This window comes from Diaphorina citri, unplaced genomic scaffold (genome assembly GCF_000475195.1).
Source record: "Diaphorina citri unplaced genomic scaffold, Diaci psyllid genome assembly version 1.1 scaffold250, whole genome shotgun sequence".
Taxonomy (NCBI): Eukaryota; Metazoa; Arthropoda; class Insecta; order Hemiptera; family Psyllidae; genus Diaphorina; species Diaphorina citri.
In genome coordinates, this window is record NW_007377687.1 from 215,849 (window position 1) to 229,988 (window position 14,140).

Here is a 14,140-nt window from a genome sequence, read left to right on the forward strand (position 1 = left end):
GTTTTTTTTTTTTTTTTTTTTAAAAAAAAAAAGAAAATGCTTGTAAAAAAATGAGATAAATGCAGGTACCTATTTGAAAAGAAAAAAAAATCCTACAAGGCTACATATTGCTACAGTGGTCACCAAAAGTTGCGACATAATAACACAAATAAATTGCATTTATTTATTCAAATGAGAATTTGTGAATAAAAATAAATAACCATTAATTTCCGCCATCACATGTTTGATAAAGAAGCGTGTGCATTTTCATCAGCTGTACCTATATCTGATAATAGACAGTGATAGTGTTATCAAATTCTCATAGATGGTATGGTCCGATAAGCAACATTCAGTCTGATGTCATTCATATACAGAAAGTTAACCTTCATTACTTACATTCCGTGTCCGGTACAAACAAAATTCTCAAATCTTAATAACCTTCATTATCATGGGATGACCCTTGTGCAATGTTTAGGTTGACTCTGGTGCTATGTAGTGTAGGGACCTTGGTTTGGACGAAACCTTGGTACTTCAAAGAAGGTAAGTTTTGTTGACTACGGTCAGTATATCTGCTTCTCTTTCTCTCCCTCTTGCCTTTTTTTTATTATTTTTTATTTTTTAAGAGGTTCGACAGAGGGAACTGTAACTGCTAGGGTCTTATCGTCCCGAAATCGAAGAGAGAAGGAAGACGGGGTAGGAGAAAGCCAGCCGTTCCGAGAATGAACATTATCCCATCAGGATAAAATCCGCCCCGGGCGGGACCTCTTGCCTTTACAATCTCTTATGTTCCCTCTGAAATAAACATGCTTAGTCATCTGAAAACTCTGGATCTTAGTCATAATAAATTGGTATCTGATTCCCTACCCTTGTTTATAGACATGCGCTCTCTGACAGAGCTCAACCTCAGTTATAATCAACTTACCATGTTACCAGTTTGTACAGATTGCAAAAACCTTACACATCTCTTGTTGGGCTTCAACAAAATCAACAACATGGAAAACGATTATTTCCTTACTTTGACCAAGTTGTCTCTTCTAAATTTAAAGAACAACAAAATCTCTGAAGTGAGTTCCAATGTGGGAGATCTAATCAACTTGGCTATTCTTGACCTATCAGACAATGAATTAACTGATGTACCATGTGAGCTGAGTTCTTTGTTTCATCTTAAAAGTCTCTTCCTAGGGGGAAATCCTATCAAAACTGTGCGCAATGATATACTACAAGACTCAAAACGTATCATTTCCCATATTAAAACATCACGCCTTGATTATCACTGTCAGAATGTGGATGGTGGAGGAATGAGTTCTCAGGAATCTACAAGTGAAATCAATATTGACAAGTACAAATTAGACCGAACTAAAACACTTACTTTATGTAAAGTGATCAACATACCAGAATCAGTGTACATGAGAGGAATGAGTTCTCAGGAATGTACAATTGAAATCAATATTGACAAGTACAAATTAGACCGAACTAAAACACTTACTTTATGTAAAGTGATCAACATACCAGAATCAGTGTACATGAATAGACCTTTTGCGCTTACATATAATTATGTAGGTGATTTTTTTCATTTCTGTTTAATAAAAGAATAAATTTGATAGTGGGGACAGTAACTCCTGGGGTCTTATCGTCCCGAAAGCAAAGAGAGAAAGATGACAGGATAAGAGAAGGCCAGCTAGTTAGCTTAGTGGGTAGCGCGCCTACCTTGTAAGCGCAAGGTCGCGGGTTCGATTTCCTCCCGGGGCGGATTTCATCCTAAACGGATAAGGTTCGTTCTCGGAGCGGCTGGCTTAAAAAAAGATGAGTGTTTCACCGCCGTTTTTATTTCGTAGCAATGAAACAACTGCTACATTAGACACGTCTGGATCAGATGGGCGATACGGGACACAATACTTCCCATTTAGGTGCTGGGTCAACACGTCGCGAGATCACCAGAAAGTAATCCGTCCAGTAAAGCAATCCAGAAAGTAACCCGTCTAGATGGCTAAAAAAATAACTTAAGTAAAATAGTATTCAAGATAAAGAATAACGGATATATCTAATTATGTATCTAATAATAAATAATTAAAGATTTTGGTTTCAGGTGAGTATGAACGAGAGCACATGCTACCAAAGAACCATAACTTCACGGACATACCACCAAGGTATTCTGGAGGAAGACGGCCCATTCACTTCGACGGCTATTTGAGAGGATGGAATACCTCCTACTACTTCACTACCCGCAAGGTTTGTTCTACATACCTATTTATTATTGTTCCTCAACACTTACGAGCATACCGAACTGTACCATATACCATATGGTAGGTCCCGGATTGGGTTCGATACCAGCCTTGAGGAGGAGGATTTGGAGCAGTCCCGCTGGGCAGAGCCGCTCCATAGACGAAAAAACGGGGTGTTGTCGCAACGGGGATGTCGATCTTTGGCCGAAAGTCCTTGGTATCCTTGGTCTTCCGGGTGGACTTAGGGCGGAGACCTAATCGTCGTGAAGTCCACCTATTTATCAAGAACAAGAACAACAACAACACCAACGACAAACACCAACAACAACCACAACAAGATAAAGGGTTTTGGGAGTTGACGTATTACGATTTTTCTCCGAAAGGATCCGAACCGAAAATCACACGAGTCCATGTGTGTAGCAGTTGTTTCATTGTTACGAAACAAAAACGGCGCGTCGGTGAAACACTTATTATTATTATTTTTTTTTTAGTACCTACATACTTGGGAAAAAAAGCTCTTAAAAACATGATGTAATCTTACGTAAACATATCATGATGTACAGTCCACTTCAACTGGGAAGTCCGATGACCTTTGGGTGCGCACTCGTCAAAAAATAGCTCGTTGATTAACAAGTAAGCATGAGTGTACATGATTGCTAAAGAAGCACAAGTTGAGCAGGCAGATCTAAGTTATAACAGACTTCATGTGGTAAACAGCAAACTGTTTGACATTACCAGCATACGGGAACTTGACCTCAGCCACAATCTTATCCAAAATCTACCACCAGACTTGTTAAACCTCAGACATCTTGTTTACATGAACTTGGAAAATAACAAGCTGGAAACTATTGATATTGATTTCAACTTTGGTCATCTCCGTGAATTGAATTTATCCTCGAACAAGTTTCAACAAATACCCAAGTGTATATTTCATTTAGACAACCTGGAAATTTTAATATTGAATAATAATGATATTGAAGAAATCAATCAACCTGAAAAACTAGTCAAAATGCAAAAATTAACAGTACTTGACCTTTCAAACAACAACATAAGAAAGATTCCATATGAACTAGGACTAGCCCAACAATTGCATCATTTAAATCTGGTGGGGAACTGTTTCAAATACCCTCGTCAAGATATCCTTCAAAAAGGAACACCATTCTTGTTGAGTTATTTACGTGATAAATTACCTTCTACATAAAATTTAGTACAAAATACATTCCTATTATTATTAAACAAGTTTGACAGAGGGAACTGTAATAATGGAAATCTTATCACCCCAGTATCAAAGAGAGAAGGAAGACAACCATTCCAAGAACAAACCTTAGGTATCTGTTTAGGATAGGGTTCACTTTCACTATTCAAAGTAATTTAGTATTAATATTTTCTCCTCGGAAATAGATCTAGTCATTCTAGTCACATTTTTAGTCTGTATTGTAATAACATCCCAGTCAGCACACACGATTGGATGTAAGGCTCGAATCAAGCTTACAAATTCACCTGTGTAAGTTGGATGACATCCAGTCTGTTTAAACAAGTTTGACAGAGGGAAATGTAATAATGGAAATCTCATCACCCCAGTATCAAAGAGAGAAGGAAGACAACCATTCCAAGAACAAACCTTAGGTATCTGTTTAGGATAGGGTTCACTTTCACTATTCAAAGTAATTTAGTATTAATATTTTCCCCTCGGAAATAGATCTAGTCATTCTAGTCACATTTTTAGTCTGTATTGTAATAACATATTAACCTACCTACCTTTCAATATTGTAGATAACAAGCAGGCTCCGCCCGCTTGCGCGTGGCTGAGGCATGGCCGTAGGTGACCGTAGCTTAACTTACCGTATCGTACCGCACCTGACTATACTTGACTGTACCTAATCGTATCTGACTGTTCCGTACCGTACTTGACCGTACCTGACTATGTCGTATCGTACCATATAGTACTGGACCTGACCGTAACGTACCGTATCTCACCGTACTTGACTGTACCTGACCGTACCATATCGTATCGTATTTAACTGTACCTGACCGCACTTGACTGACCGTACCGTGCCGTATGGTACCATACCTTACCTGACCTGACCGTAACGTACTGTACCGTTTTACTTGACCATACTATTTTGGCACCGTATTATACTTTTATTCGTTTTCGTCCCTAATTCGGGCACCACTGTGAGTTTTGAAAAATCCGTTCTTAGGATACCTTTACTTAAGTACTAAAAGGCAAGACTATCTTACTTACAAACTTCATGTAAATTGACCCACCCGTTTTGGCCATGGGTCGATTTTTAGTAGTTTTTTGGTCATAGTTTGGAATATATGTATTTTATGGAGTTGCAGCCTCGGCCTCCCCTTGTGGTCGTTTTTTAAAACCTCGACTTACGCGGCAGTGAAGATTGGACGACGGTTTAATTTATGTTTATATAAGGGACAAAATAAATAAATTAGGTACAAATATCCAGCGTGCCGGGAGGCGCGCGAACGTCAAGAGTTCGAAGCAAAGCGCCGCCCGGCCTATATTAACACGAAACAGAGTTTCATCGTTTTTAGGCATTTATTGTGTTCTCAACTTCTCTTCTTGTACTTGAGTCTACCTGCTTCTTCACTTTTCAAATACTCGCTAAGCAGAAGTGAGGTTTGCTCTGGTTTCAAGATATTTCTATACAATCCATATCCTCTGTACAGGTTGATGATATATTCTACAAGTAACCATAGTAGAAGCATGATCAGTAGGATCACCAATAGTGAACCGCTTTGAAATGGAAATACATCCGAGTACATGAGTATACCTGGAAATAGATGAGATGCCTTGTTTTTATTTTGTTTGTTTTTTTTTTTTTAATATCAACTACGAGGCTGAGTGCACTCCGAACTCCAAGCACAGAGCCGAAAAAAACCTCGGCACCGCCAGGAATCGAGCCCGGGTCTCCTGCGTGCCGGCCACGGGGTTTGCGAACACAACAAACATTTAGCACCATATTTTTCAATAGAAACGGTTGTGCTTACCTGGGTGATGTTTCAAAGTCAAAATTCTGGGAAAATGAGGGATTCAGCCAGACTAGTTAGCTTGGTTGGTAGCGCCTCTGCGTCTGCCTTGTAAGCGCTAGGCCGCGGGTTCGATTCTCGCCCGGGGCGGATTTTATCCTGATGGGATAATGTTCGTTCTCGGAATGGCTGGCTTTCTCCTATCCTGTCTTCCTTCTCTCTTCGATTTCGGGATGATAGGACCTTAGATGATAAGATCATCCCGTAGTATGCCTCATCAGATGGGCGAGAAGAGACACAATACTTCCCATTTAGGTGCTGGGTCAACATGAGAACACCAGAAAAATTAACCCGTTGAAATATTTGCAAATGAAAAAATGAAAAACGAGTACAAATTTTTGTCGATGGTGGGATTCGAACCCGGGACATTCTGCATGGCAAGCAAGCGCTAAACCACTGGACCAACCGTGCCCCCCGGCCGAAGTCGTATATCCAATGGAATCATACCTGGCTTGGCGTCCTGTATGTAAACGCCATAGGTATAAACTAGAGGCCGGGAATCGAACCCGGAACCCAAGCCTCGGACGTAACATGAGTAGAATCCACTGAGGTAGAACTGATTCTTTGAGATACATCGTAATGACGTCATCACTGAACTTTTCGTAACATTACAGGCAATGTGTCTGAAATGATGAGTAACATTATATGTAGGTAATATTATTATATATTATTAATTATTATAGAACGACCTACTGTCCATGTGTCCATATAGTGTTAAAGCGCCTAAAAGGAAAAAAGAAGAAGAAAAAATAGAAAGCAAAAAGTGTTTTTTTTTTTCCTCAAACGGGCTCCGAGAAAAGTGGAGAGGGCATAAATTCTACCCTGTATATAAATACAGTCGAACCTGGCTAAGTGGGAATCCAAGGGACCGACAATTTTTTCCTCCTTATCCAGGTTTCCACTTAGACAGGTCCGCCTGTAAATGAAAACTTCTACCTACCTATAGGTATTATATAGGTTATACACTTACGAGATATCATCTGATACAGGGTCAGGCGAGTCAAATATGAGCCAATCAGAACCTGTGCTGAGTGAGTGTAGAGAGTTGACACAGTAGAGTAGAAGAGGTCTACCCGGTATAATACTTAGCTCCTTGTAGTTCACTGAAATAGTATAGGATTTGGATTTGTTTTTTTTTTTTTTTTTTTTTTTTTTTTTAAAAAAATCTCAAGCAGCAACCTCCTTGGTCGAATGGGTGTCACACTTGGCTTGCACGCAGGAGGCCCGGGTTCGTTTCCCGGCGGGGCCGAGGTTTTTTCGGCTCTGTGCTTGGAGTTCGGGGTGCACTCAGCCTCGAGGACAATTGAGTAGCTACTTAATCGAGTAGCGACCAGTGGCGGCATAACAAGTCAAAGAAACGAGCGTTGATAAAAATGATAATTGAGTAAATGAAAGACTTATAATACTGTAATACCCACAAAGTTGTGAAAAAGCTCTCTGCTTTACCACAAAGATTCATGATTTGATTTTGATAATTCTTCTTTCAAAACTGCACTCAAGGAATATTCTTTCAAAACTGCACTCAAGGAATATTCTTTCAAAACTGCACTCAAGGAATACATTTTAGATGTGTCTCCCTATGACTTACAGGAACTGTCCGTCTCACTTGTCTAGTTCTGCTTGAAACATCTCCTCCTATTCCTTTTCCTCTTCTTCTTCTTCTTCTTCTTCTTCTTCTTCTTCTTCTTCTTCTTCTTCCTCTTCCTTCTCCTCTTCTTCTTCTCCCTTACCTAATCCTCCTCCCCCTCTAAAAGTGATATTCAAAACTTTTTAGAGTTGAAAGTATTAAACCTACAATATAATAACTTAAAGGGCCTGCCTGATGAGATCAGACATTTGACTAATTTAAATGAACTAGCTTTGAATAATAACCAACTCGAGATGATTAATGAAGCTGTTTATGATCTTCCACACTTGTACAAGTTCAATGTATCTAATAATATGATTGCAAAAATTAGTGATAATATTGGTAATCTAACAAGCCTGTTGGTGTTGAATATTTCCAACAATAAGATAGAGTCACTTCCAGAGAATATTGGTTATATGAAAAGTCTAACTCACATTGATGCTAGTCACAATACAATCTCTTATGTTCCCTGGAAGCTATTCTCGAAGTTTCATCAAAATCGGTCCAGCCGTTTCGGCTGTGCGTTGATTATGAACGATTTTTAGTAGTTTTTTGGTCATAGTTTGGAAACCATTGCGAGTTTCGAAAAATCCGTTCTTACTGAGCCTATCCAAATCAAAAGGAAGCTATTCTCGAAGTTTCATCAAAATCGGTCCAGCCGTTTCGGCTGTGCGTTGATTATGAACGATTTTTAGTAGTTTTTTGGTCATAGTTTGGAAACCACTGCGAGTTTCGAAAAATCCGTTCTTACTGAGCCTATCCAAATCAAAAGGAAGCTATTCTCGAAGTTTCATCAAAATCGGTCCAGCCGTTTCGGCTGTGCGTTGATTATGAATGAATGAGTCAGGGTTTACTCTTTTATAGATATAGATTATGTATCTCTATAGAAAGTTAAATTAAAATGTGTGTGTGTGTGTGTGAGAGAGAGAGAGAGAGGGAGAGAGAGGGAGAGAGAAAAGTTTTGCTGACGATTTTTACTTACTATTTTATTTAGATATAGATTATGTATCTCTATAGAAAGTTAAATTAAAATGTGTGTGTGTGTGTGAGAGAGAGAGAGAGAGGGAGAGAGAGGGAGAGAGAAAAGTTTTGCTGACGATTTTTACTTACTATTTTATTTAGGTAGGTACTGTTTTCCAAAGATTTGTGAATTATGTCCCGATTCTCGTCATTTTTTTCTTCCAATAAGGTACTTTAACATGTTTGTATTATTGTTATTAATGTCGTTCGCGCCAAAATGTATTCAGAATATGTACCTATATTCTTAAAAATGTATACCCATAGATTTTCAATAATCTTTTTAGTTTTGGCTTTTTTTGCATGGTAGTGCACGTAACTCAGATTATTTCAAAAAAAATACAACAAACTTACTTTTTTTTTACAAAAAGGTACTTTAACATGTTTGTATTATTGTTACTTATTAATGTCGTTCGCGCCAAAATGTATTCAGAATATGTACCTATGTTCTTAAAAATGTATACCCATAGATTTTCAATAATCTTTTTAGTTTTTGGCTTTTTTTTGCATGGTAGTGCATGTAACTCAGATTATTTCAAAAAAATACAACAAACTTACTATTTACATTAAAAATAATGAATTTCACATTTATTAAGAAGTATACAGGGTGTTTATATATATATTTTTGACGAGTTTTGAGAGAGAGAACTGTAACCGCTAAGGTCTTATCATCCCGAAATCGAAGAGAGAAGGAATATAGGATAGGAGAAAGCCAGCCATTTCAAGAACGAACATTATCCCATCAGGATAAAATCCGCCCCAGGCTGGAATTAAACCCGCGGCCTACTTGAGAGAGAGAACTAACCGCTAAGGTCTTATCATCCCGAAATCGAAGAGAGAAGGAATACAGGATAGGAGAAAGCCAGCCATTTCAAGAACGAACATTATCCCATCAGGATAAAATCCGCCCCAGGCTGGAATTAAACCCGCGGCCTAGCGCGATTTTGAAATTTTAATTAAGAATCCCCAACTTTCAATGCACCACGAGAAAAAGATTGGACAATACAGTGAAATAAATTTTTCGATTGGTAGAACATGGAAAAAATATTTGAAAAAATGCAGGTACTAATGATAGTCAAAAAAGGTTGTACTTGCAAATGTATTGTTTTTACTTCCATTTATTCCATATCAGCATCTCTTTGTGCCAAAATGTTCTGTCTATCAATACCTTCACTTTCCATAAGAGCATTTTGGAATTCGATATTTTCTAAAGTCTTGGCATTCTCTAGCTCACGTTTCTTTTGTTCAGCCTCCATCGCAAGCCGTGCAAGACGCTTTTCCTCTGCTATCTGGCGATTCCTTAGCATCCGCTCCCGTTGAGCCTCTGTTATTTCCTAAGAATAAAAAAATAAATATACGAGTAAGATTCCAAAAGCCCTCTAAGGAAGGTGTTGATAAATCTGTTCAAACTTTGAACAAATAATTGTATAAGAAAAACTGAATATAGATGAGAAAATAAATACCTTGACTACAGGAGTGATGTGTTGCGATGGTTGAGAAGCCAGCAGGTCATTGAAGATATCATCTGAGGTTGGTTGTTGTGGTTGAGCTGGAGTCTCAGTGTCACTAAGGACAAGATTTGAGTCTTGGTTGAGTTCTTCAATCATACCCAGGCGGATTTTTTTAATGTGTGTCTGAAATTTAAATCATTGTCACTCTCAATTTAAGGTCACATTTGAGTAATGGAACAGTTAAATATTTTACAGCAGGGGTTCCCAAACTATTTTCTATGCAACCCTTTTTTTTATTTGAATGCTCCACAGCCCCTTTACTGTACTTTATGTGATCTTCCCCGGGTCTTGGAGTACGGCTGTGGACCCCACTTTGGGAATCACTGTTTTACAGGATGATCTAATGGGAGATATGAATACTATACTCCCATTTAATTACCACCGGAATATTTCAACTTGCTGGAGCATGGCCTGCACTATAGTGGAATTCGGGCTTAATCACCTACCATGACTGGTCTCTTATGGCCTAACACCTCCAGTCTCTTGAGAACATCAACAAAGTTGGATTTTGGGTAAAGTCTGTTTGCCCAATGTTCCAAGTTGCTCATGATTGTGTTCAAATCTGCCAGCTCGTGACCTTTGCCTTTGAATTTGACATCTTTGAAATACTGCTCAATGCATTGGATTCCTCGAGGCCCTGTTAATCTGTAAGACAAAAAAAAGAAAGTAAAGTTCATACCTATTTATAGATTAATGCATGGTTGATGACTGGATAGGTCACTGGTCTTGGTCTAGGTCAGGGGTTTCCAACTTCCATGTGTATGTGGGCCACATGCTATATTGGTAGGTACTTCGTGGGCCACATATGTAGGTACATAGGGGAGCACCCTCTCCCCCCCCAACTTTCAGAAATGTAGTCCAAATTTTGAGCGCCACAGGTGAAATTTTTCAAAAAGTATTCTCCTAATTGTAGAGCTGAACACTAAAGGGGTTTAGTTTCCATGACTCTATGATAACTACACTGGTCTTGCACGAAAAACCCCCAAAAAGCTTTGCAGGCCATGAAAATGGACTTGCTGGACCCCTGGTCTAGGTCTAGGATAGGAAGGAAGGATAGGTCTTGAACACAAAGAAATCCCAGCTTTGTTGTGAGGCATAACCCCCCTGATAATAATTATGACAGTATTAATAAAAGGAATGCTTTGAGAATAATGAGTAATATTGCATATTCTATGCATTACCTTTGAGCATTTAGTTTGGGCTGAGGATTTCTTATAACCTTTTTCTTAGGGGCAACTCGGACAGCATCTTCTGAAGGTTCACTGGGGTTTGGTGGGGGCTGCTCATCCTCATCTTAAACAGAGGTAATAACAGAGAATATGTAGACCTGGAGGGAAGAACTTCCTTTGAAATAGAGGAATCGCACATGTTGATAAAAGAATGAAAGGTTGGATTGATAAATAAAAAAAAAGTTGCAAAAAATCCAAATCTGAAGTCAATACTTACAGTGAAAATATCTTTAGGAGGTTTGGATAAGGTAGGTGCTGCAATTTGCAGTATTTTGACTGCTTTTTGGTGGTTTTCAGCTATAGGTACTGCCAAAACAATTTTAGAGATATTGTAAAAGTTACTACTTATAGAACACTCAAATAAGCATGTTTCAATGGAAAGAGGAAAGTTGTGTGATGTTCACACCAGATTTTTACAATCCTGTTCTTTTTCTCTTTGATTTTGGGACAGTAAAACCTTGGTGGTTACAGTTCCCTCTATTAAACTTTTTTGATTATTTTGACCAAGTACTGAGTTGATATACCTAATATTTACCTTGGCTCTCTCTGGCTTCAGGATGATGGTCTTCATTGAGCATAGGCTCAGGGTCATCTACCAATTCATCCAAAAATATATCATCCAACATTGCCATGGCTAGATACTAATGTGGGACTCTTTTGGTTTTTGATTCTGGAAAAAAGACAAAATATTTTTAATGCTGATAGTCCCAGCCCCACTCAGGCTGGGGGATGTTCATATTATGAGTAGGTGAGTAGCTAGTCAAGTGGAGGGTATAATACCAGTCACTAGGGGTAGTAGCACTAGTGATGTGTCTCATGAAACTGTTTTGAAACACAGTTTTGAAACCGAGATTACGGATCCGGTTTCATGAAACCGCTGAGTTAAAGTTTTGGAACTTGAATAGAGGAAAGAGAAAGACAGAAGCACAAACGCACTACAAACTATGTCGATACCTACTGAACTGAAACCTCCCTGCTTACTGCTTAAGTCTGCTTCGTTACTTAACGGACCCGAAGGTTTCAAGGTTTCAGTTACGGAACTCAGATCCGAAACCTGAGCGTTTCGAAACCTGGGATCCAGAGCCCTGAAAAGTTTCATTTTTCCCATCACTAAGTAGCACCTTACTAAAGCATTGAAAAAACGATTTTAGTACCATTTTAGGTACTAAAATCCAAAATGGCACATTCTCAACCACCAAAGATTGAGTGTTGAGAACATGCCATCTCGAAGAGAGGAAATCATTTCAGTTTCTGAAAAAGACAATACAGCTCTAGTATTCTCATAATACCCAAAATATCAACTCCTGTGCTTACCTTTAGTTTTGAGTATAGAGCAGTTCTGTAGATACCAACATGGACTGAATGATGTTCCCATTACAGATCACCATTCATCATCATTTGATTCAAAGTCGTTTGGATTTTGACCTGGATTACCAGAATTTTCACTGTCTTCAGCTTCGTTAATTCGATTCAGAAAAGAGCTGAGCAGTTTCTTGTTGAGCTGGTCAGTCAATGATGACTCCACAGGTGCTTTTTTGTCATCTTCTTTGTTCACCTCACTGGTTTTGGAGGCATTTTCCGTGTTTTGATTAGCAGGTGGCTCTGGCATGATTTTCACTTCAGATTAGAGAAAACACTCAATAGTAGGTAGTAGGTACTTTCAAATTAATGCCAGAACAAGTACTTTATAGCTTACCAGTATTGAGACGTATGAGTATGAGGTATAAGTCACTTCTGTCACTTTAAATTTAATTTATTTCTCAGAAAAAAATTAAATTTTGAAATTCGGTGAACGGGACCCTTTCAAACCAAGAGCAGTGTTGCCAAACCCAATCACCAGATAAGAATAATCGTACCGACTAGAAAATACCGCACAGAGGTGAATAACCGTACACTTATACAGGGTGTTTATAAAGTCTTGATGACCAGGGGTCAGGGGTGGGTTTCTCGAGAATCGCTCAAAATGTCAAAGAAAAAAAAAAAAAAAAAAAAAAAAAAAAAACCCCCAAAGATATTATTGAATTATTATATATTATTATAATGGATGTATCATTACCATGAGATAGTAAAGTCTGTGTACGCGCTCTACAATGGCTTTTCAAGTCACTACTGCCAGTAATGCTACATAGAAGTTCTTTAGTCAAGATGGAGTCACCCAAGATGAGTACAATTGCAGAGCTCCGAACCCAAGGCCCAAGCTAATGGCCGAGATCAAATATGGATGACCGCAAAGTTTTATGTCCTGCGGTTCGGTCGCTATAGCTAGGGTAAACCTATTATGGCTGAAATCCGGCTCCCACGTGCCAACAGGTCACAAATCGCGACGAACGGTACGGTCTTACAGGGCCAAGCTTAGGGTGAGTAGCTGTTTTTAAACGATGAGGAAAAAGTAAAAAAGTAAACGTTTATAAAGTTGCCCAATTAAAAAGACCGACAAAGGAGTACAACTGGGTCGTGGGATTTACCCTTCATAACACAGAGAAGAGCGGGTAGACTACTCCGTATGATGCCCCTACTAAGAATAGTAGATTCCCAGGATAGTAGGGCTTTAGGCTTCTCTCCTTCCTTCTGGTCCTATCCTGCTTTCGGTCGGTAAGGCTTTGCTTGTAATAGGGTAGTCCTTATTTTAGCGGGCCCCCGCCTTTAGCTTGGGCCCGGATCGCAGAAGTTCCGTCTGCGTCTCGCGATGGTTGGTCCATTGATCAGGACCGACTTAGGAGTAAAGGGTCTTAAGAAACTTTGAGTGGGTCATTCGTGTTTGGCAAAGATAACTTTTATACACGGATTTACAAACAACACAAGCTTTTGGGGCCACCTGGCGTGCGTCCTCTGGGCCCGAGCTTAAGCGACGACGCACGGCTCCAAAAAAAGCCGAGACACGAACCTCAAGCCTCACGTGAAGTCGGAGCATCAACTAAATTTTTTTTTTTTTTGTTTGTTTTATTTTTGTTCGGTAGAGTAGATCAAAGGTCCATCATGAGTACATGAGCCTACATAAAGGTAAAGGCTTCGCCCAGTGAATAACCACTAGCGATGACTAGTACGAAGATGGATACCAATGAACATCTTATAGTAGAGTTTGGACATGTCTCCCTATACCTAACATATCTTTTATAGAACTTTGGTCTCGTTTGGAGTGAAGACGAATCGCTCCATAAACTTTTCACTTCTTCGTCCATTCTGAGGTTCATCGTTCTTCTCTTCAACTCTTGTGTTATTTACGGATTGTCGTCCTTGCTACTGAGACAAAGCACAATTATATCCGGCCCGCGCGAAACGAAGCTTGACAGAACACTGCAAGCGCGCGGAGGGCCGTGCGCCTATAAAACATGGATTAAATAAAATAAACCAGGGGAATATATTTGTATTTAATTGGCAGCAGGTTAGAAGTGACGGCGCATCAGCTCCAAAAATTTTTTGCTGGTGTTCCCCTCCGCTCCGACGTTGAGGTATTTTATGTATATATAGGACGGTAAGGGGGTTTTTTAATACTTTTATCCACAGAGC

At 39.2% G+C, this 14,140-nt stretch overlaps 2 protein-coding genes across 3 annotated transcripts; one reads left to right on the forward strand and one right to left on the reverse strand.

The window, feature by feature from the left end:
* The first annotated feature begins 759 nt into the window (after nt 1-759).
* On the forward strand, nt 760-3,644 carry LOC103506610 (leucine-rich repeat-containing protein 40-like). 2 transcript variants are annotated; one of them, XM_026821632.1, is made up of 3 exons: nt 760-1,304; nt 1,422-1,502; nt 2,851-3,644. In XM_026821632.1, the coding sequence occupies exons 1-3, from the start codon at nt 783-785 to the stop codon at nt 3,400-3,402; spliced, it is 1,155 nt and encodes a 384-aa protein (XP_026677433.1). In that variant the 5' UTR covers nt 760-782; the 3' UTR covers nt 3,403-3,644. The 2 variants fall into 2 exon arrangements, with proteins under 2 accessions (XP_026677433.1, XP_026677434.1); XM_026821633.1 differs by lacking the exon at nt 1,422-1,502 and having other exon boundaries at nt 760-1,385.
* Nucleotides 3,645-8,870: 5,226 nt separating this feature from the next.
* Nucleotides 8,871-12,247, reverse strand: LOC103506604 (protein TIPIN homolog). Its single transcript, XM_008470999.3, has 6 exons — nt 11,948-12,247; nt 11,169-11,303; nt 10,586-10,697; nt 9,851-10,049; nt 9,357-9,527; nt 8,871-9,227 (listed from the first exon to the last, which is right to left on the reverse strand). The coding sequence occupies exons 2-6, from the start codon at nt 11,263-11,265 to the stop codon at nt 9,012-9,014; spliced, it is 795 nt and encodes a 264-aa protein (XP_008469221.1). The 5' UTR covers nt 11,266-11,303; nt 11,948-12,247; the 3' UTR covers nt 8,871-9,011.
* Between the last annotated feature and the right edge of the window lie 1,893 nt (nt 12,248-14,140).